General features: G+C 37.7%; 2 protein-coding genes across 2 annotated transcripts; one reads left to right on the top strand and one right to left on the bottom strand.

Annotated features, from left to right (window-relative positions):
• Positions 1 to 24: 24 nt before the first annotated feature.
• Positions 25 to 4864, top strand: LOC124404949 (protein HGH1 homolog). The gene is made up of 6 exons (XM_046879490.1): positions 25 to 344; positions 2371 to 2605; positions 3016 to 3249; positions 3372 to 3656; positions 3739 to 3900; positions 4434 to 4864. The coding sequence occupies exons 1-6, from the start codon at positions 260 to 262 to the stop codon at positions 4537 to 4539; spliced, it is 1107 nt and encodes a 368-aa protein (XP_046735446.1). The 5' UTR covers positions 25 to 259; the 3' UTR covers positions 4540 to 4864.
• Positions 4865 to 5852: 988 nt separating this feature from the next.
• On the bottom strand, positions 5853 to 19489 carry LOC124404945. Its single transcript, XM_046879488.1, has 6 exons — positions 19297 to 19489; positions 16298 to 16728; positions 12227 to 14111; positions 9076 to 9471; positions 7028 to 7410; positions 5853 to 6315 (listed from the first exon to the last, which is right to left on the bottom strand). Exons 2-6 carry the CDS (start codon positions 16592 to 16594, stop codon positions 5968 to 5970), a joined length of 3309 nt encoding a protein of 1102 aa, XP_046735444.1. The 5' UTR covers positions 16595 to 16728; positions 19297 to 19489; the 3' UTR covers positions 5853 to 5967.
• Between the last annotated feature and the right edge of the window lie 1032 nt (positions 19490 to 20521).

A 20521-nucleotide genomic window follows, 5' to 3' on the forward strand; every position in this document is an offset into this window, starting at 1 on the left:
TTGTGAAGTACAAAAGTAATATCATATGGAATCCACAGTCGTACGCAGAATTCAGAATGTGATATTCAAACCTGAGAGAATTTTCTTGTATTATTGAGAACAGTGCGAGATTTCCATAATCCGCAAGGAGAATTTAACAGTCAATGGCGTATGAAATAGTTCCATGTGATTCAACCTTCGGCATCACATAACGGCAACGTGGAGTCAAGTTGTGTTTATATCTCGGTTAACAATAAAACATATTGTGAAATTCGTGCTAATGGAAGCACTTGAAGAAATATCACAATTTTTAGACATTGGAACTCGGTTGGATTTAAAATCCATCGCTCTGCAGCACGTGCTGAGTAAGTTTATTACCTTTCTGACTATTCATTGGCCAATATCAATAGGTCTACATTAACCTAAAATTATCATATAGCATATTGTGATATTTCTGTCTTTGAGCTTGCAAGAAATTCACTATGACATTTGGAAAAAATACGTCAGGGTAAAAAATTATAACATGACAATTTAATTATCTTTTAATCGTTCAATGAATTCGTGGAGTTATTGTACGACCATATATCATCAGAGATTCAGTCACGCCACATGGAATTCAGATTCACCCGAGGTAGGCTTGAACACGAACAGGTATCTTCAGTATCGACTGAGACAGATGCAACAATTCTGTCTTTAACGACCGAGGTATTACTGCAATGAATCGTTGACTGAAGATTACTTTAGAGATAAGGCTACCAGATCTGAACTAAGTGCAGGATATTGCCATTACTGCCCCCCCCCCCCCCCCCCGCCCAACTAAGCCGCAATAACGCACGCACACAATCATTTAGTTCTTTTATTTTTGTATTCAATACAATGAAATAACTTATTACTTCAGCTCTGAGTTCAAAGCGCACAACAATTGGGTGGCGCAGTGCAGGAGCCGACGCGTATCGTACGCGGACCGACTCATTTCTGAGCTATTTGAATGATAACAGCTCGGTTTTATTACCATCAAACTACTAGCGCCATCTGTCAGCCCGTACTGGTTTGCCGAATCAATTTACTGTATGTCCGTATATTCGTAATGAGGGTATGTGACTATGTGACAGTGCTTGAGGCTTCTTGTCTCTCTATCGCGCCACATACCTATATTTATATGCATACTCGCGAACTTATACTTTTCCGAACTGTGGATTTTGCTCAAAATATTTTCAGACACGGTGCAGCAGATGCGTTGTTTCGGGTTGTATATCGACTCCTAATGAATATTTCTACGTTGGAAAAAAAAATTGTAATGAACTCGCATATAATCCGGGACATGCGAGACAATTTTTATAAATGCGGTACGAATTCGGGATGAAAACGACCGGGACACTTGACGCGACTTTCGAATTTCTCAAAATATTTTATACCAAATAATTACTTTCTAATTTCTCTTAATTCCTTTCTAACTTTTATTCTTAGTTTTCTCTCGGTTTTCGAGAAAATCGTACAAAAACCAAAACGCATTTCCGGCAGCCGCTAGATGTTTCGGGATTTTTCAGAATTCGCAGAATTTATGAAGAATTCATGTAACAAATAATGGCTCCTTAATTGCTCTTAATTGCTCCTTAACTTTTATTATTTGTTCCCACACGGTTTTCAAGAAGAACAAAAAAAAAAAAAAAAAAAAGAAACGTTTCGCGCGCTTGAGGCCGGTAAAATGGCGCCAAATTCAAACAAGTATTTAGAACAAACTAATCGTTATTCAAACGAAATGACGTTTGCTTTCAATTGCTCCTTAATTGTTCTCAATTATTTTCGTTAATTTTGACTTCATGGTTTTCGAATTAATCGAGAAAACCCGAAGCGGGGCTTTTCGCGAGACGAAGTGTGCTCGAATTCGATTTGATATATCGCCTAAACGAATGGAGATATGGGAAATCTGATAACTGCTACTAATTGCAATTTAAAAAATTTGTATAAATATTTATAAAATTCAAGTGTTTAATGGGCGTTTATGAATTAGACGAAAAGTCCTATAAGCGAGTCGATAAATGTAGGGCACTGCCTCATTCCCGCACCCGGCGTGGCTTATTGTTTGCTTGCAAAGGATTCCCGTGGCCGGCTGTCTTTATTTCAATGTTAATTGGGTTGGTGACAGTAGAAAATTGCCGTGACGAAGCTCTTCACTCTTCACTTTCCTACCTAGTTTCAAAAAGCCCCATTTATCTGGCTGTCGAAGATGTGACTATCAGCAATCTTCGGTAAACGAATGAATGCATGTTTTGATGGGTAAAGACGGAACCAGCTACATGCTCTTCATTATTCTATCATATGACGGACACGAAATATGAATTGACTAATTAGATTGACTATAGTTTTATTGTTCACGAATTATTGTTTCAGGTGTAACAGGCAGCAATGATGGAATTGAGCTGTTATTGAGCTTACCAGAAATAGTAAGACAACTTATTCTGCTGGTACAGGATAATTCAACGTCAGTCTGCAAGGATGCGGCTCTTTCATTGATTAACATATCAGCTTATGAAGCTGGAGCAAATGCATTGCTCGTTATATCAGAAACTTCGAAGATGAGACCAGATGAAAGGCCGAATGATAATTTAGTATATACTTGTCTTAGGTAGTAAATATACTTCTCACCAGATAATTGTAAAAATATAAAATTGTCTTCATCAGTTTTCAGTCAGCTAAACATAGAATATAACAAATTTATTTGTTGATAAAAAAAAGCAAAAAACAGAAGGACCTGCATAGGATTGTTATTCTTTCACCAGGCTAAAGCAAGAATTGCAGTTAGAAAGAGTAAACTATATCATACAGTGATTTTTTCAGTTTGTAATAAACCATCAATTTTCAAATTCTTTTCAATTAAATTGAAGTCATCAGATTAACTTTTTTCTACGTAACTTTTAGTAATCGAATAACAATTGAATAGGTGTGGTTTCTTTTAAGTTAAGTATAATAGAAAAATGAGTATAGATAGGAACTCAAAATTTCTTTCCAACTAATATTTCTATTTGTCATTTGCAGATGCATTTTGGATAAGCAGAACGACTTGGCTGACCCGTGTTGTATGATTCTGTCTAATTTAACGCGAGCGCATTCTTTGACAGAAAGAATTCTAGCGGTAGTTGATAACAGCGGGTATGCATGGGGTGCAATAATTGCAGCCTTTACGGCTCAAAAATATAACGAAAAGGGAGCCACCCTCCATTACTTAGGTCCTGTTTTCAGCAATCTTAGCCAATCTGTTACCATGCGAAGGTTTGTTCTCTGTACAAAGTAAAATGCTAACTATTTCTAAAGTTGCACAAAGTTACAAATCCTCTCCCGATATAAAGAAAACTGGTTAACACAGATCAGCTTACATTTTTCTATTCTTTTAGATATTTATTGGACAGAGAACATTGCGTCATTCAAAGACTTCTTCCGTTCACAGAATATGTTGAAAGCACGGTAAGACGAGGCGGGATTGTGGGCACATTGAAAAACTGTTGTTTTGATACGGAATATCATACCTGGTTATTAGGTCCTAAAGTGGACATTTTGCCCAGACTTTTATTGCCTCTTGCTGGTCCCGAAGAGTTTGACGACGATGACAATGACAAACTTCCGATAGAACTGCAGTATTTGCCTGAAAATAAAACCAGAGATCCCGATCCCGACATCAGGTAAGCTGGAGAAAAATACATTAAAGGAAAAACACAGTTTTGGGATTCTGTGATAACAAATTTCGTCTCATATTACCTTCAGAACAATGCTGTTGGAGGCTTTGGCCCAGCTCTGCGCAACGAGGGAAGGCCGTGAAATATTGAGGGATAAGAATGTATACGTTATCCTGAGAGAATTTCACAAGTGGGAAAAAGACAGAGCAGTTCTATTGGCGTGCGAAAACGTTGTGGATATATTGTTAAAGTTAGTTCTGATTTTTAGATGGTTTCTAATTTTTTTGGAAAACTGAAAAATTCTAGTAATTTCTCGAAATTTTGAAGACATTTCTCAATTCATATGCAAAAAATTAATGTCGGCAGATTTATGGAAAAATTTTTCTACGTTTCAAAACTGTCTGAAAACACTCTGTGATTCTAGTTTTTTTTTAATATATTCTTTTGTAAATGTGTCCAGATTTTCTCAGCTGCATTTCAGATGAATCAATTGCAACTGGTTCTCAAAAGTTTCTAATTATTTTCAGAAACCCAGTTTCTCATAACGCGTTACGGTTAGAAAATAATTTATAAACAAAAAAACAGACAGCTTCGAACAGAATCCGAGTTGTTATTGGAACAATTCAAAGTTTTCCCGAAAAAAACAACATTTTTTTCAAAACTATCCGAAAAAATGGTATATTTCTATGAAATATCTCCAAAAGACTATGAGAAATTACAATTTTTTTTCTACTAAGGCTATAATGAAACGATGAAACAGAAGAGTTGCTAAATATTTTTCAGAAAAGAGGAAGAGATCGGATTGGACAATTTGAGGGAAGTAAACATACCCGAGGAGTACGAGGAAAAATTCAAAAAAATGGACGAAGATTATATAAACGATTCATAGAAGAAATTTTATTCTTCCGAGGCGATCATTGAGTTAAAACATGAATCGTTCTACTTTGTTGTAATACGTAAATATGAAAACCTTATCACTAAAATTATTCTTCTATGAGTGAATAGTCAATTTTAGTGACCTGGGTTTACTCTAAAATATTGCACTTCCCCTTAAATCTTTGATAACATAATAAATCACTTAATTCGGTTTAAAAAAAAGTAAAAAGATCATCAGAAATTGACGAAATTTTAAGCATATAATGTAATCAATGACACTGTTATCCTGATATATTTCAGGTTTTTTTTTTAAACAAAAATAAACGGTGACAAAGAAATACTAGTACGATTTTATTATCCTATACTAACTTATGTTTCTCACTTGAAGCAGGTCAATCAGGGTAGGGAATTTCATACTGTTTTGCTATTAAATTATTTAAGAGTGACATGTTGTGACATTATCAACAATTCCAATACCCTGTAGATCGATATTTTTTTCGTGTATCCGTAGCGCGATCTGTCTAGAAAGTGCGACTTTCCGTGACAATTAGAGGTCATTCGATAAAGTGTTATAGCTGCATATTAATATCGTCTAAAAATTCTTCATATCTTATCTTATCACATATAGATACAATGTATACGCGTAAGAAATTCGACTATGGTCAAACTTGTCTGATTACAAGACTATAAAATTTTTATGTGAATACTTTTTCAGATCGAGACTCTTGTAGCCCGGATAAAATTTATCTTGCGGACCAATGTCTCAACTGATATACAATACGTTGGTAATAAAATTGGCAGTTGGATACCAGGTTAAAAAATATAATCCGGCTAAATGAAATTAGACAAGTTTAACTAAACATAATTATCAGCACTCGATCAACTCAAAAATGCGGTACATTTCTGAGAACTACGTTATACCCGCAGATTTTACTTATTAGTACGTTACATTATTGGCCCATGGGATCCTTCATAATATGGGCGTGATTAAGGCAATATGGTGTCACATTGGGTTATCAGCTGTTTGTTTTCGATGAATTTAACAAATATATGAAGGCACAAAATACATCGTGCAAGTTGTTGGCCTTCTATTTTTTGATAGTGAGTCAATACTGAGTAAAATAGATGTCAAGAAATAGGTTTTATGATTAAATATGGTTGCATGGCATTTGGTGTGGTACATTTATTGACACCGAATGAAGTTGCCAACACGCAGAGTAAACTCTTTTCGATATCTCCTATTACCCATACATCCTCGACAAAATCTCCTTCTAAATATTACCATAAACTGTTTCTAAAAGCGAGAAAATTCCATTTTTCCCCCATAAAGCCGATCTTGTGCTGGTAAGTCGTCGAATTTTCCATCTATACAAACTGGCATAATGCACGAATTTTCGTAGTATTATGTACAGAAAAATCGGCAATTATAATAGTAATTGCGTCAAGGTAGGTAACCAAGTCCAGCCTCCATGCTCGCTGAACTTTTCAAGCTCGACGCGTTGCTGGCTCTTCTCCCAACCTTAGCAGAACTGCCAAATACCGCGGCAATCTCGGCACTTTTTTTTATCGACAGTGCTTCGTGGTGCGCTCTCGATCTTCCAGTCTCACTGGCAGCAGCTCGCTTTCCTCTTCCGGTGCCTCCAACGTAGATTAAACGACCTTGCGGATCTCTTGCGCCGACTACCAACACCTTATCTCTGTTCGAAGATGTCGACCGAGGGTTTTTACCCGGACTGAAAAGGTCGTAGTCCAAAGCCAGATTATCTGAACTATTTGCCCTCGGGCGAATCTGGAAAAATAAGATCAAGTTCACACCTCACATGATCTCACGTGATCGTGGTGGGACAAAATGGCGCTGAAGTAACAGCCACTGATCGCTTTAGACATATTATGCCATTACCAAAACGAGGAAAAATTTACGCAAGCTGTAAAACTGCTATATTTTATCGCATTAAATTGATCGACAGTGAAAAACAGGGAATAAAACGATCTGTACAATATGAGGTCATCTAGTACTCCGACCCTTACTGACCGAGTAAATTCACTCTTTTTCTCGATATATTAAATAAACAAACAAACGAAAAGGGTTCAAAATTCGACGGTACATCGCTCTTCTGTAGCGGAATTCAGGACAGTTATACATACACCGAAAATCGTCAAAAAAAAATGCGTGGTTTTTTGACACATGTCACTATTCCCACGTTTCCCGAATTTCATTTCACTCCTAATTCTTTCCGCAATTGCGCAAAGTATTTCAGCTATGCACTTTTTGGCTTCCGAAATGCGGGAAACGTGGGAACACTAACAAGTGTCAAAACCACACATTTTTTCGACGATTTTCAAGGTATGAGTAACTTTCCTGAATTCTTCGAAGAAAGGTCGAATTTAAACCCTTTCTGTTCGTTTGTTTATTGATATAAGAATAAGAAGGGCGATTTTGCTCGGCCGGTAAGGCGGGAGCACCACGTGACCTTGATACGCCGCCATTTTCGAATTCTCACCTTATGGAATTCCAAGCTCCTGGATGAGGAGTAACTTTTGTTTGTTCTCACGGTTCTGACTACCTGCGGACTGCCAGCGCGACTCAAGGTGCTTTCCGACGGGACAATGCCGTGCTGTCTGAGTTGTTCGAGAATGGTCGGCTGTCGGACGGGCAGTTTTCGGGCGCAGTAGCACTTGTTGCTTTCCGAACAACTGTCCGTGTCACACGAACACATGACCGTTGCGACGGGAATTTCCGGCGCTGATACGCGACGCGACAAAGAACAGTAACATTTGTCCGCAGAGACGCACGTGCACGACTCTGAATCGTAGCTGCATTCACTGCAGCTCACGTATCCGCTGCTACTTCGGTTTGCTGCTACTATTCTGCCGAAACGTCTGCCTGTGAACATTCAAGAAAGCTATGAAATATAAAATATTATATATATATATATATAAAAATTTAAAGCGGGGAATCAAATTTAAACCTGAGTTCACTGCCAGGCTATCTATCATGTAACTTTTTAAATTTCACATTTCCCGCCATCCAAGCATTCTGATTGGTTAACTAAACTTTGTAAAACAATCAGAAGGCTAGGATGGTGGGAAATGTGAGAATGTAAAACGTGAAAAGTTACATGATAGATAGCCAGGTTTACCGTTATCTAGGCAGACACTGCATAATTTTTCGAATAATTACACTGTGTAACACTGTCAATGGTTTCCTAAAATCTCTGATTACTTTTAATTAAATCTGTTCTGATTTAAAAAGTTTGTCGAAACTTGAGAAGTATTCAACAGTTTCAGGAAGAAATGTCAATTCTGCATGTTTCAGGCGGTGCCCTGGTCGATTTCGACGTTGACGTCTATATCTCCAAATATCGGAATCCACTTATCTCAAACGTAAAAAAGGCTTCAACAGCCCAATTCTATGTGCAGTTTTGAAAAAAAAAAAACATTTTCATTTGATACAGAAATAAGGAAATGGCATGAATTCGACGAAATTGCGATAGTAAATTCGTAGAACTTATTCCTATATTTGGAGATATATACGACAACGTCGAAATCGATTAAGGCACCGCCTGAAGACGAAATGCCCCGACTAGCAATCTAAAAAACTGGTTTATATAGTTAGAATTATGTTCAGAATTATTAAACTCTGCTGCTTTTTATCCCGTTACAATATACATGAGTAGTTGTGCATTTTTGCCATCAAAGTAAGCTTACGTTATAAGAAACGGATGAAAAATATCAAAGTTCAATCGTATTCAGCTTTATAATCATAAATCTTTCTTCAAATTACTGGTACCTTAACTTGTGTTATTCGAATTTGCTCAGAATCGTATTTCTATAATAGCCCCGTAGTAGGGATGCTGTTCATTCTTATTCACCGTATGGGCACAAATAAGATTGCACAATAATACTTCAAGAAATCAAACAAGCTAAAAAGAAATGTGTCATTGAATATTGCACATTCATGAACAACAACTTCATTCCCTTACACGACGAAGTTTTTGTTGAATAAATTTTTCAAGAATCTAGTAAATTAAAAATTGGAAACGTCGTTTTAAAACTTCATTCATAAAAATTTTATGAATTTGGCGAGTACTTCGAAAAGTTTTATATACAGATTAGATATTAAATATTATACATAGGACTTCAAATCTTTCAAATAAACGATCAAAAGCGGTGTTTGTTTTGAAAACCATTATAATGTTTTCATTACAGCGTATAAGTGTGATCATTTTATTAGTCTGAGAACTAGAATATTATTCAAAGTATAAATATTGAATATATTGAAAGTTTATAATAAGATAGAAAAGAAAAAGTCTAAAATCGAAAAAAGTAGAGAATCAAGACCAGAAAAGCTGGAAAACTAGTGGGAGAATAGATCCACTTTTCTCCCGCTTATCAGGTCAAAAAAGTATAATACATTATCGTTGAGCCGGGAATAAAGTGTTTTTTCTCTCTTTCTTATAACTTTTGATTTCGACGGTACGGACCATTCATCCTCTTAAGATGGAAATAAAAGTGTGTTACACACATGAAACAACAGTTTTCAACTCACAAGTATCGCTGTCTTCGGAGGTTGTATGTCCAATGGCGGCCTTCGCACGGCATCTGGAAGATCTTTTGCGGTTTAGTTTACTGGTGAGGACTCGATTCCTGGTATTTCTGACGTCACAGGACGAACTGCTACCCAGACTGTCGTTCAATTTTCTCGCGGGAAAAATGACCGAGGTGAATTCCGTCGGACCGCCTTTCAGCCGGGAAACTGACCGCTTTATAGCCCGACCAAGTAGACAAGGGCGTCGCGACGCTCGACCTCGTTGCGGTCGACGACGCCTTCGCATTATACTCGCCGAACGTTCGTACAATTCGTCGCGTGTCAAGGTCGTAGCTAATTTCAGCAGGAACTCCTTATAGAGCGGCTTCAGATCGTTGAAGGACATTCCCTCAGGATCTGCAAAAAATCATTGAATGCATCATAAATTAAGAAATCGTTAAAAGTCTTCGCTGCAGACATACATAAAAGCGAGTCAGTGGAATTGTGAAATTGTCGAAAAAAAACAACAAAAAAAACAAAAAAAACATCAACCAGATGTGAAATATTTTATGCTTTGTTAAGTATTTATGAATATCGAAATAGCTGTAAATTCTCTCGAAACTGGGACTGAGAAGAGATGTAAGCATTGGGGAAAGAATTTACCACTAAATCGTTGACGTACTAAAAATACGACGACAGGCGAAACAGGTCAGAAAATTCCTTATCCGCCTTTCTCTGAGTGGGTACACTTGTTTTCTGATTAAGCTACGAGCCAAGTAAAAGATACCGAGATTCGTTATCGTTTGGTTTATATTTTGAAAACATAAATATGTCGATTTTCAGTTACACCGTGGAACATTCTTGCTTCGGAGCAAGTGTCACATTACGTTTTGCATATCTTATTAGCGGATACAGATTATTACTGCAAAATATTCCGAATATCGAGATCACATCTGCAGCTTCTGCGATTACACATAAGCGTGACGTCATTCCTTCAGCCGTTATTGCGGGGGCACGGTTAGTTTGAGGTATAGGTAATCGAAAACTAACGGTAAGTTTCTGAAAATAACCCGTTAATTACTCATACATCGAGGTTGGTTGGTCAATGTAATTTATATTTTATGATTCTGCGTTTATATTTACGGTTAATTTGCATCTCGATTAGACAGCTTTCATAGTTGAATTTTAGGTTGACTCTTTGGAGATCTGGCAACTCCACATCGTGTTCGAGATAATGTAAACCATAACGTATGTACAAACGCATAAGTTTCATTTGACACACATTTCTTTTGTTCTATTCATGTCTAAAACGTCGCTACTTATTTTTGCTTCACGGTTCGGGCTCTGAATTTAGGCTACCATCAACGGTGTAATGCTAATCAAACGAAGTATACTCTAATTCCCGTAAGAAGGAAACCTTAGAGGGAAGGAGGGACAAGTGACAAGACAAATTTATTTATTTACTTGCATCAGGAGATTTTTAACATCAAACTTTTCCTGGTCTTAGTAAAATATAGTTAATTTCATGTTGAAAATCTCCTGACGCAAGTGAATAAATGAATTTTTAATGTTCGTTGATTTGAAAAAAATCTACAAATTTTTGGGGGGTGGCATCTTTTGCACGCAACTTTCTAATTTTGCGGTAGACGAGCGTCTACGGTCAGATTTTAATTTTTTGTTTTAAATCAGAAGATTCAACGATTAAAATCTCAACTCGTGACATTATTTCCTTAATAGGACCACTTTGCCCACCTCTCGCCCATTTGAGTTAGAATCACGTTCACCTAATCTTGTTAATCTCCTTATCAATCATTAAAGTCACTACCGTTATTTGCAATTCACGTTAACTGCTTAAATTGGCAGGAACTTAAAAAGTAATCCTCAAAAAGTCTAATGGACACACTTGCAAGGGAAAATTATCAGCGCGCAGTTTTTATATCGTGGGAAATTTGATCAGCCAATTTTCTTGGAAGTATGTTGCTATACTCTAAATTTTAATTCGTTTGTCAAATATTGAGATCTCTAAATTGCACAAACTGTCGATACGTTCGTCGTGTTTAATTTTAAAACTGACTTGACATCGCACATTTTACTCTACATTATTGAATAAATGAAAATCTGACATTCTTCAGTCCTATCAAAAACAATCAGCTTATGACTACTGCCGACGCCATATTGATCATCCAGGCTCACGTCAAAGGGAACACTGCAGTGAAAGTTAATACAATGAGATGAAAATCTAAAAAAAATCAACCATAACCGAGTTGACAGGATAATTGAATTTTTTTTAAATAATAATATTGCCAAAAGTTGTCAATAAATTGTTTAAACAAAAATATGTTCAACAAATCTCTAGTGAAATCTGTTTTAGTTCATATAGAATGAATTCATTAATTTTTCAGAATACCTATGGATTTTTTGGAATCTTCGGCGATTTTGTAAAAACAGGTTTCGAGAATTTTTTCAACTTTTAAAAATGGATCAAAAGTCCTGAACTTTTGGATAGGTTTTTGTAAATGGTTGTACATTACACTCGAGAAATTTTAGAGGCATATAACGAATAGTTTTATACAGAGAACGTTAGAAAATTTTGGAAAACGGAATTATTCAAAATCGCTAAAGATTCCAAAAAAATTCATAGGTATTCAGAAAAATCATTGAATTCATTCTGTATAAAAAAAAAACAAATTTTATTACAGATTTGTTGCATGAATTTTTATTCAAACAATTGATCAACAACTTTTTGGCATTATTATTATTCAAAACGAATTACCTTATCGACTCGGTTACATTTGATTTTTTTCATATTTTCATCTTATCACCAAGTGTCTAATATTCTCACCGAGACTCATTTTTGGTTGGCAATATCCGTTCAATAAGACCTTAAGAGAGATCTACAGTAAAATTTTGATAACATTAAGATTTTGATTTTTGAATCGACTAAAAAAAATGCGATCAAAAATTCCTCCCAACAAATTTTAGATTGTACTAACACGTGTCCGGAAAAAAAATTTCTTCATATTACCATAACCTAAAATTTCTGATCGCATCTTTTTTAGTCCTTTTAAAAATCAAAATCTCGATATTATCAAAATTTCACTGCAGTCCACCCTCAAGGACCAGAATCAAAGAAATGAGCAACTAAACGGAGCAAACGATGGTAAAAACTCACCAATTATAGCTGCTAGTATATCGTCGACACTGGTGAGACCTTCCTGGTTCCGAAACTCGTCGAACAATTCTGTGAATCCTAGGGGAGTGCTGCCTTGAAATTTTTCGGGTTTCCTAGCGCTGCTATAGTTGAGAAAACTCCCTCTTCTGGGCAGTTCAACCCTAGTCAGCAAGTCGCCACCGTCCAAGTCGAGATCACTTTGTGCTTTCTTGAGTCGATTTTCCTGCTGCGTGGCGGAGGAAAACGCTGAATCATTTTCCACCCGACCGATTCTCGGAGGTTCACTGCCGGCTCTGCTGTTCCCTCGTGGTTTCGGCTGCGAATATTCCACAACGTTAGAACCGAGAATATTCTTGGATGCCGATTTCGTCAGCGAGACGTTCGACGCTGAAGATTGTCTTCCGCTGACTTTAGCTCCTTTAGTCTCTTGGCTATTTCGTCCTTTGTACACAACGGAGTTTCTCGAGTACCTGGACGTTCCTTTTTCGTTATACTCCTCATCTTCGTCCCGATTCAGAGTCAAAATCTTGTCGACGTCCCTGAAGTGCTCCTCGTACACTTGCCTCTGATCTTTACTGCGCTTGTTCGTCTCATTTTGATCATAGATGCTGTACGAACCCGATATTTGATTGTAGATCCCGTTCAAGTCACTCCTCTCGCTCGTCACACTGCCCGTCCGACTCTGATAATCCTGTTTCTTCGTCGGCTGCATATTCTCCTGATTCTGATTAACTACGCCGACGCGTTCCTCGCCGATACTGGAAGGCGGTCGTCTGATTCCGCTATTCAAGCGATCATCCTTGTCAACATATAGTTTCCTGTCATCCAACTTCCCGGGGGTTCGAGGACCAGGAATTTTCGCCTCAACTCCACTGTACGGAGAAGCGGAATGTCCTCGAGTGCGAAAGCTGTCCGTAATATCGTTTCGGCTGCTGTTTATTCTTTGGAATATTTCGTACTGATTCTCCTTCCGCCCTGAAGTCACCGACTTCGCATAGATCGAGTTGTTCTTATTGTTCTCCTGAAGAACCTTCTGACTGACGTAGTTATTCTCGACCGTAAGCGACAGCGGCAAAGCAGCGCTCAGGGCGACGGATGACCGGCGACTCCTGGCTTCCAATATGTCCTCCGGCTTGACCTCGACGACCTTTCCGTTTCTTTCGACCAAATTTTCGACACCACTCGAGCTCCCCTCGTCCTTGGATAGCGAATTCTTCTTTACCCTCGGAGGGCGAACGGGGTGCGGAGCCGTCGGTCTCGGTGGTGGAGGACCGAGGCGGCTTCTTCCGGTTGGCAGAGCGTCCCGGAAGACGCTGGAGGACAGCGAAGCTGCGGAAGCCAAGCTGACGCGACCGACGCCATTTGCTTGTCTGGGTCGCTGCCGATTCGCATCAAGATCGGCGAGCAGCGCCCGGTAAAGTGTGGCGGCTGCTGCCACAGCATCTTCCTCGACCTGACAGACGAAAGCGTGACATTCGAGCAGTCGCACAGCGCCAGGACGCCGCATGACGACAGCAAAAATCGGCGGACTGGATCGTGCGCCTCTTTTCAAACCCTTCATCGTCCGGTAGAGATCGGCGTGCTTGTCGTCCCCTCCGGACGGAGAAATCGCGTCGTCACCGACCAGCGGGACGAAGGCGAATTGAACCTCACCTGACCCCAGCCTCTTTGACCTCAAACGCAACGCGCTCCAGACCGCGATTCTCCGGAAGGGATTCGTCTTCTCCACCGCCTCGCTCGTTCGGAATGTCAGGCCTCGTCTTGAAACCTCCAGCTCAGCTGGCAGCGACTCTTCCAGCCGACCCAGAAGGTCTCGAAGGGGTTCCTGAAGACCGCGGACACTCGCTACTCTCCCTCCAACTGGCGCAGCTCCCAAGTATCTCACCTGTATTGGAGTGTTCGGTTGTTAGCAGGTTTGTTCACCAAGAAAATATACTTGCGATAATTAGTGTCACTTGTTTTGTTTTTTACTAACGCAAGGGAAAAGTTTTTTTTTTTTTCTTTTTTTTTGGTTTTTCAGTTTACATTCAACAGGTAATCTTTCTTCGTTAGGGTTCCGTAGATCAAAAGGAAATAACGGAACCCTTTTTGGATTACTTGGCTGCCCGTTTGTCAAAATTTTTTCTCAGGAACGAGTAGGGGTATCAAGTTGAAATTAATATTAATATTAATACTAAGATCCGTTCGAAGTGTAAGTGTTCGAAGGTCAAAACCTGTAGAGTACTTCCCGTTGACTTAGAATCATGAAATTTGGAGAGAAGCAAAGTCTCGCAGCACGAATAAAGGAAGAGTCCGAAAATAGTTAATCTGTAGTTACGGAATCCTCAGGGTGCGAGTTTTATTCGCACTTGTCCAGTTTTTTCACTTTCTTTCATTTGATGACACGAATTATTGCTTTGACCACTTTCTTGTTGGATCAAGTAATATGTCTTTGATACGAGGAAAGATTCCTTTCGCCATGTTTAAGATCGTCGCATTCGGTAAATTAGTAACTCCTTTCTCCGTGTGCAGCTTGCAATCAAAATACTTTTAGTGCAACCTCCGTAGGTTATAAAGCTTGTGAGGTTTTTCTGGCAACGAATCAATGACGTGATCCCTTTAACATCATTAATAATTGCGTTATCGTCATTAGAATTTCCAACTTTCATTTTTTTTTTTCTTTTTTTTTTTATGCCAAATAGATATTGGAATGAAAAATATGTCTGTGGCTGAGCAATATGACATCGCACTAAACGATAATAATTTTAGATAAGTGATATGAACATAAAGAGATAGAAGACTTCGTGCAAGTTGTTGAATTGTTGTTTTGTTAAGTACATTGAGTTGACGAAGAATGAAATGTATTAGTTAAAAAAAAAGTATCAATGAACATCCGACTCAGTTAATATATTAGTATAGTTGGTATTTCGGATTGCAATTATTTTAAACGAAATTCAAATCATTTGACTTCTTTCATCTCCAACGGTAAATTTATTATTTATCAACTAGCTTTGTATTCGCAGAATGTATTCGTTTTGTGCATTCTATTTTAGGATCGCGATTATTTCCAGATTCAGGTTTCATAAGATATGTAATACAGCACGGTGTGCTCTTCATTGAATGAATAAACCGATTTGCGGAAGAGAGTTTAAATTTTCACCTCTTCATTATACTATATATATATATATATATATATATGTATAGATATATCCGATGCTTTCGACTTTCTGCTTTATTTAAACGTTTATCTATCAGATATGGCATAAGGATATACACTTGAACTGTATAAAAATTTCGCACGTGACGCGGGTTTAAAGTAAAATGAAAGTGGTGCTTAAAAATTCCAACCAGTATAAACCAATACGCTGTAAAGAAAGTCGTGCTTTGATTATACGCGCATCGCTGTGTGTACTGTAAGCAAATACGCCATTAACGTTGCAGTTTCTTTTTTGTTTAAATATTTTGTTTTTCAATTATTCATTTATTTACGTATATGTCATATCGAAATCGACAAGTAAATGTTACTTCATGCATAATTAAATATTCAGAATTAAAATAAGTATCTATAGAGTTAACGGATTCGACGTGAAACAAAAAGAATTGGAAAATCGAGCTCGAAAGAATGAAATTTTTTTTTTACAGTTTGACATTCGCATCGAACAAAAATTGGACTGAAAATCTAATGTAGGTAGCGGAAATTCGGATGCACAACTGTAGGTCTTATAATTTCATCATGTCCTTCACAGTTCCATCGTTTTAAGCTCTACGGTCAAACCAATTGCGTTGCGGTTTCACTTATGTTAATTAAATTCATCTATTTCACCGTATACAGGAAAAGTCATTAGGGAACAACGAGTTGAATCCGTGGTTTATATTAGATGAATTTTTATGCGCTTGGCAGAGCGTGGACGGCACGCGATTCCCGGCAAAAAAAAAAAAGAAAACAAAACACACACATGGAAAAAAGAGGAAAACAAACAAAACAAACGACGAAGAAATAGCGCTTGAGAAGAGAGAAAATCTCCTCAATTTCATACATTAGAATTGTCTAAAAGGTTTAAAAAGCGAGAAACTGGAAAAGAGAACACTCACTGGCAATATGGCGGCGGCGCATTCCCCTGGGATTCCAGTCTCAGCTTCGACGGATGCGAACATGGCTTCGATTCGAGCTTGGACAGCGCTGTTGACTCGCTTCTGCTCTTCGGCACCTATTTCGTCCAAATTGTCTAACGTCATCGCGGGCAGATTCACCTCCGCGTACCAGTCTCCCAACGTGGAGCTGCAGACTGAACGCGTGTCTTCGAAGAGGGCGTCGATCCGCGCCTTGCTGGTCAGCGAAGATTCGGAAGGTGCCCCCGCCAACCGGAAACCGTCTTCGACGACTGACATCTCGCGAAATAAAGGGAAACCGTATTTCGCGATATTTGATTTATCACGTGAGTCGTTGGATCAAATCTCTTCAACTTCCAGTCGTAGGAAATTCCAAGCCCCTGTCATCACGGTCCGCGATATGTCAGGTCTCACTAAAAGCAAAAACGATAGTTTCTTAGGTCAAATATGTGCAATTAAAGAATATACGCTTCATTTTTCCTCTCTGTGATTAGATTCTACGGTAAAACCATTCCTGCAAGAGAGCGCAACCATCTGGTGGACGTTTCACGAACTACAGTTATTTAACCCTTTCAAGCATGGTGGTAATTCACGTTCTCACCTTGATTTTCTTGAATTTTTCTAATTTATTCACTTTTTTACATATTCAGATACCGTCTTTTGCACACTTTAGTTACTTTGGTAATGGAAGAATATAAAAATACAGTCTAATTAGCATAATTGTTTATAATGTAAGATTTATAAATAAATAAACTAAAAAAAATAACGTTTTTTTCGGAAAAATTCATTTTTGAGGAATCTGTCCAAGCAAATAACTTGAAATTTAGTGAAAGTGGGTTTTTGGGGTCGTTAATTACGAATCCGAACTCAGATTTTCACAATTCAAAATGGCGGATGCAAGACGGCGGCACAAAATTTAGGAAATTGTAGAATTTTGCTGAAAATGACACATAGAGGGTTTTTCGGGTCACTGATTACGAATCCGAACTCAGATTTTCAAAATTCAAAATTTCCTAAAATTTTCGGCGCCATCTTGAATTTCGCAAATCTGATAGCAAATTCGTAATCAGTAATCCCAAAAACCTCCGTGTGAAAATTTTCACGATCATACGATCGTTTAAAAAATGTATGCTTCAAAGGGTTAATCACGAAAAATAAATCTTGTGTTTTTTGATGTGTGGTACCTAGTCATATTTTTGAGGGGACATGATCATCCTTTTTGGCTTAATTCTTAAGTCAATTTTGAATAGTTTTTTTTCTACTACGAAATAGCTCGCAAATGATCAGAAATTATAAAGCTGAAACTTAGTAGTTCTATATTTATTTAAAGATATAAAAAGAAAATGTGATCCGTAATTGATTAACTTTGCACTCATTTTACTCGAAACGTTTTCCCACACTTTCCCCACGTTAACGTCGGAACCATTTGTAGCATTGTGATAAAACTTCGTACATGATTTTTGAATTTGATAAAATTCCCAAGAACCTACTGAATTTATCGAATTTTAGTTTTGTGTTACTTATAGCTCAGAGTCTAGTTCAAACACATATCGTTCTGATTTCTGCACCGACTACGTACGTATTAAAATAGGTAAAATTTATTCAAAATCTGATAAATATTAAATCAACCATAAATATAAATATTTTATAATTTTAAAAAATTTTTCAAATATCAAAGCTTGGAATGCACATATAATTGGTATTTTTTAGTCGTATAATTGTCCGTTATTAGCCCCCCCCCTCCCCCCTCCCCCGCTGACCAAACTCACACCCTTTAAGTACAACAATAAGTAATAATTCCGCAATGAAACAAAAAATTTTTCGATCAATTTCGGACTCTGTATGTTTATGTCTATATTCATAAACCTACATGCACGTGCAGGATAAGATTTATAACGGATGGATTCGAACTAAATAAATTATAATAATATTAGTGCCTAATTCCATTAATTCTCGCGCTAAAGGTATAATTTTCTGCTTTGCCATTTGGATTAATTATCTAGTAGGTTAATGATTACTTAAATACTTGTTATACGATTGAAAGGCATGGAAATATTTTAATCTTCGTATATACCTACTTACTATTAGCGAATCGAATGCACGGGTCACTGACACAGAAATTTACTCAGTCAAATGGCGAGACCCCGTTCATTATATGTTTTCTCGGTTCACAGACCCGAATACCATTTTCATTTAATACGCCTCATCACCATGTCGCAAGTTTCTATAGTAATTTTTTTTTTCATCCATTCCTCTCTTGATTATCAATCTTGAAATATTTTATCCGATTCTAAGTACGTGACCCAGCGATTGTACAATGATAAATAGTTTAATGTTCATAAGATCGGTACAAAGTACCGTCAGAGAAGTACACTGGGCATGATTAATTACCTTTACTGTTTCACAAACATTGACGTCGAGCATGCGTCAGGACGCCAGACTCCGTTATTCTGAATAACATTAATTTTTTAACATCAAATCAACACACTGTACTTAGACATAAAAGCATAAATCAAAGTAATCGAATCATGGTAGATTATGATATAACTCTGACACAGGTTAGGCTGTACACGTGTATATAATGTACATGATCCTATAGTTTCACCAAAGGGCATTGACATTCATCGCATATATATATCTATAATTAAACTTAACAGCACAGTGCTCAGCGATTAAATTTCGCGTCAATATACACGAAATTCATTATACCGTTTTCTGTAATTCTCGCTAAACGCTACACGCAAAATAGCGATTATGTGTTGAATTTTTTTATCGATTGGAATCAAACTAATCATCAGAGATATTTAATTACAGAATGAAATCAGATAAAAATTATAAACTTGGTTTGATTCCAATGAAACTAATCTTTAACTGAGAACAATTGGAGCCCATACCAAATCCACGTTCAAATTATATACGATCGTGAAAAATATTGATAAAAAGGAGATCAAATTTGCAACACTTGCTTTTGTGATACTTACGACAAATAGTGTAATTCCATACTTTGATTATCTTCATTATTGAAAACTGTTTAAATCCCCTCACTAAATTGTACAACATTAACGCACTGCATGAGTCACAATGTTATTGCTGAAACAACTCTGGTCTCGTCTAATTGAAATTTTTAACTTTTGTTGGAGTACCCCGGCTTGAGAGAATGATAAAAAATGAAAAGAAAAAAAAAAAAGAAACAATCAAAAAAAAAAAAAAGAAAAAAGAAATCCGCGAAATCTGCGAAATCAAAAGACTTCTTCAGGCGGATCAGGACTGGAAGCCGTGTGACGACGCGTGGTCCATCACTGCCGGGAAGGACGCGCGAGGATCGAAAGACTCGAGAGGGATCGACAGGACCGGAGGGAATACTCTTCTGGCTCTTCCGAGGTTGGCGCAACGGTAGCGAACAGTCGAGTAACGGTACCAAGACACGAAGACGGCACTGGCGGCCATTTTTCGCTGTGCCGTTCGCCTGCTGGCGCTCTGTTCACGGGCGAAGCTGTGCGGTCGATTCGAGGTACTGTTACTCCAACCACCTCGCTTGATTATGGCTGTCCGTTGCACGCTTGCCCGTTTTTCATCTCGACCCTTGGTGAACTCCCCTGCCGTAAACGGCCCCTCAAATTCGAATCGTTCCATTTGCGCAGCCGCAGACGCCAGGGTCAACCGTCGAATGAAGATCAGGCACTGCATGTGGGCTCTACCGATAAAACAGGAAAAACGGTTCGAACCGTGCAGTAAATATTTTGCAATACCGCTAGGTTGTCCAGACGATTGGCTGAGCGTCATTTTTTCACCTTTCGAACACGTTTCGACTTCGGATATCTGGTTTTTTTTCTGTTAGAATTATCTAGCTGTTGATATTCGTAATTAATGCTGCGTTTGATTTATCGGAAGGCACTTAAGTGTTATGTGCGCAGTATAATATTCAGATTATCTGTATAAAATTGAAATAATTAATTTTTTCTACAACTATGACTGCCTTTTTGTGATAACAAAACTATTGCCAATTTGATGAGGAAACTTTTTTTGAGAATTAGAAGATAAATATTTTTATTTTAAATTAAATTCAATAAGTTGACAGTAAGTTGTAAAACTGTTCAGCGCAAGCATTAAGAAAAACAAATTACGACTGTTGATCAATTTGACACGGAATTCTGTATACACCTTTTACCTATATTCCGAAATACTTAAATATGTGCAAGTCTCCGA

The sequence above is a fragment of the Diprion similis genome, chromosome 3 (genome assembly GCF_021155765.1).
Source record: "Diprion similis isolate iyDipSimi1 chromosome 3, iyDipSimi1.1, whole genome shotgun sequence".
In the NCBI taxonomy this organism is placed as follows: Eukaryota; Metazoa; Arthropoda; class Insecta; order Hymenoptera; family Diprionidae; genus Diprion; species Diprion similis.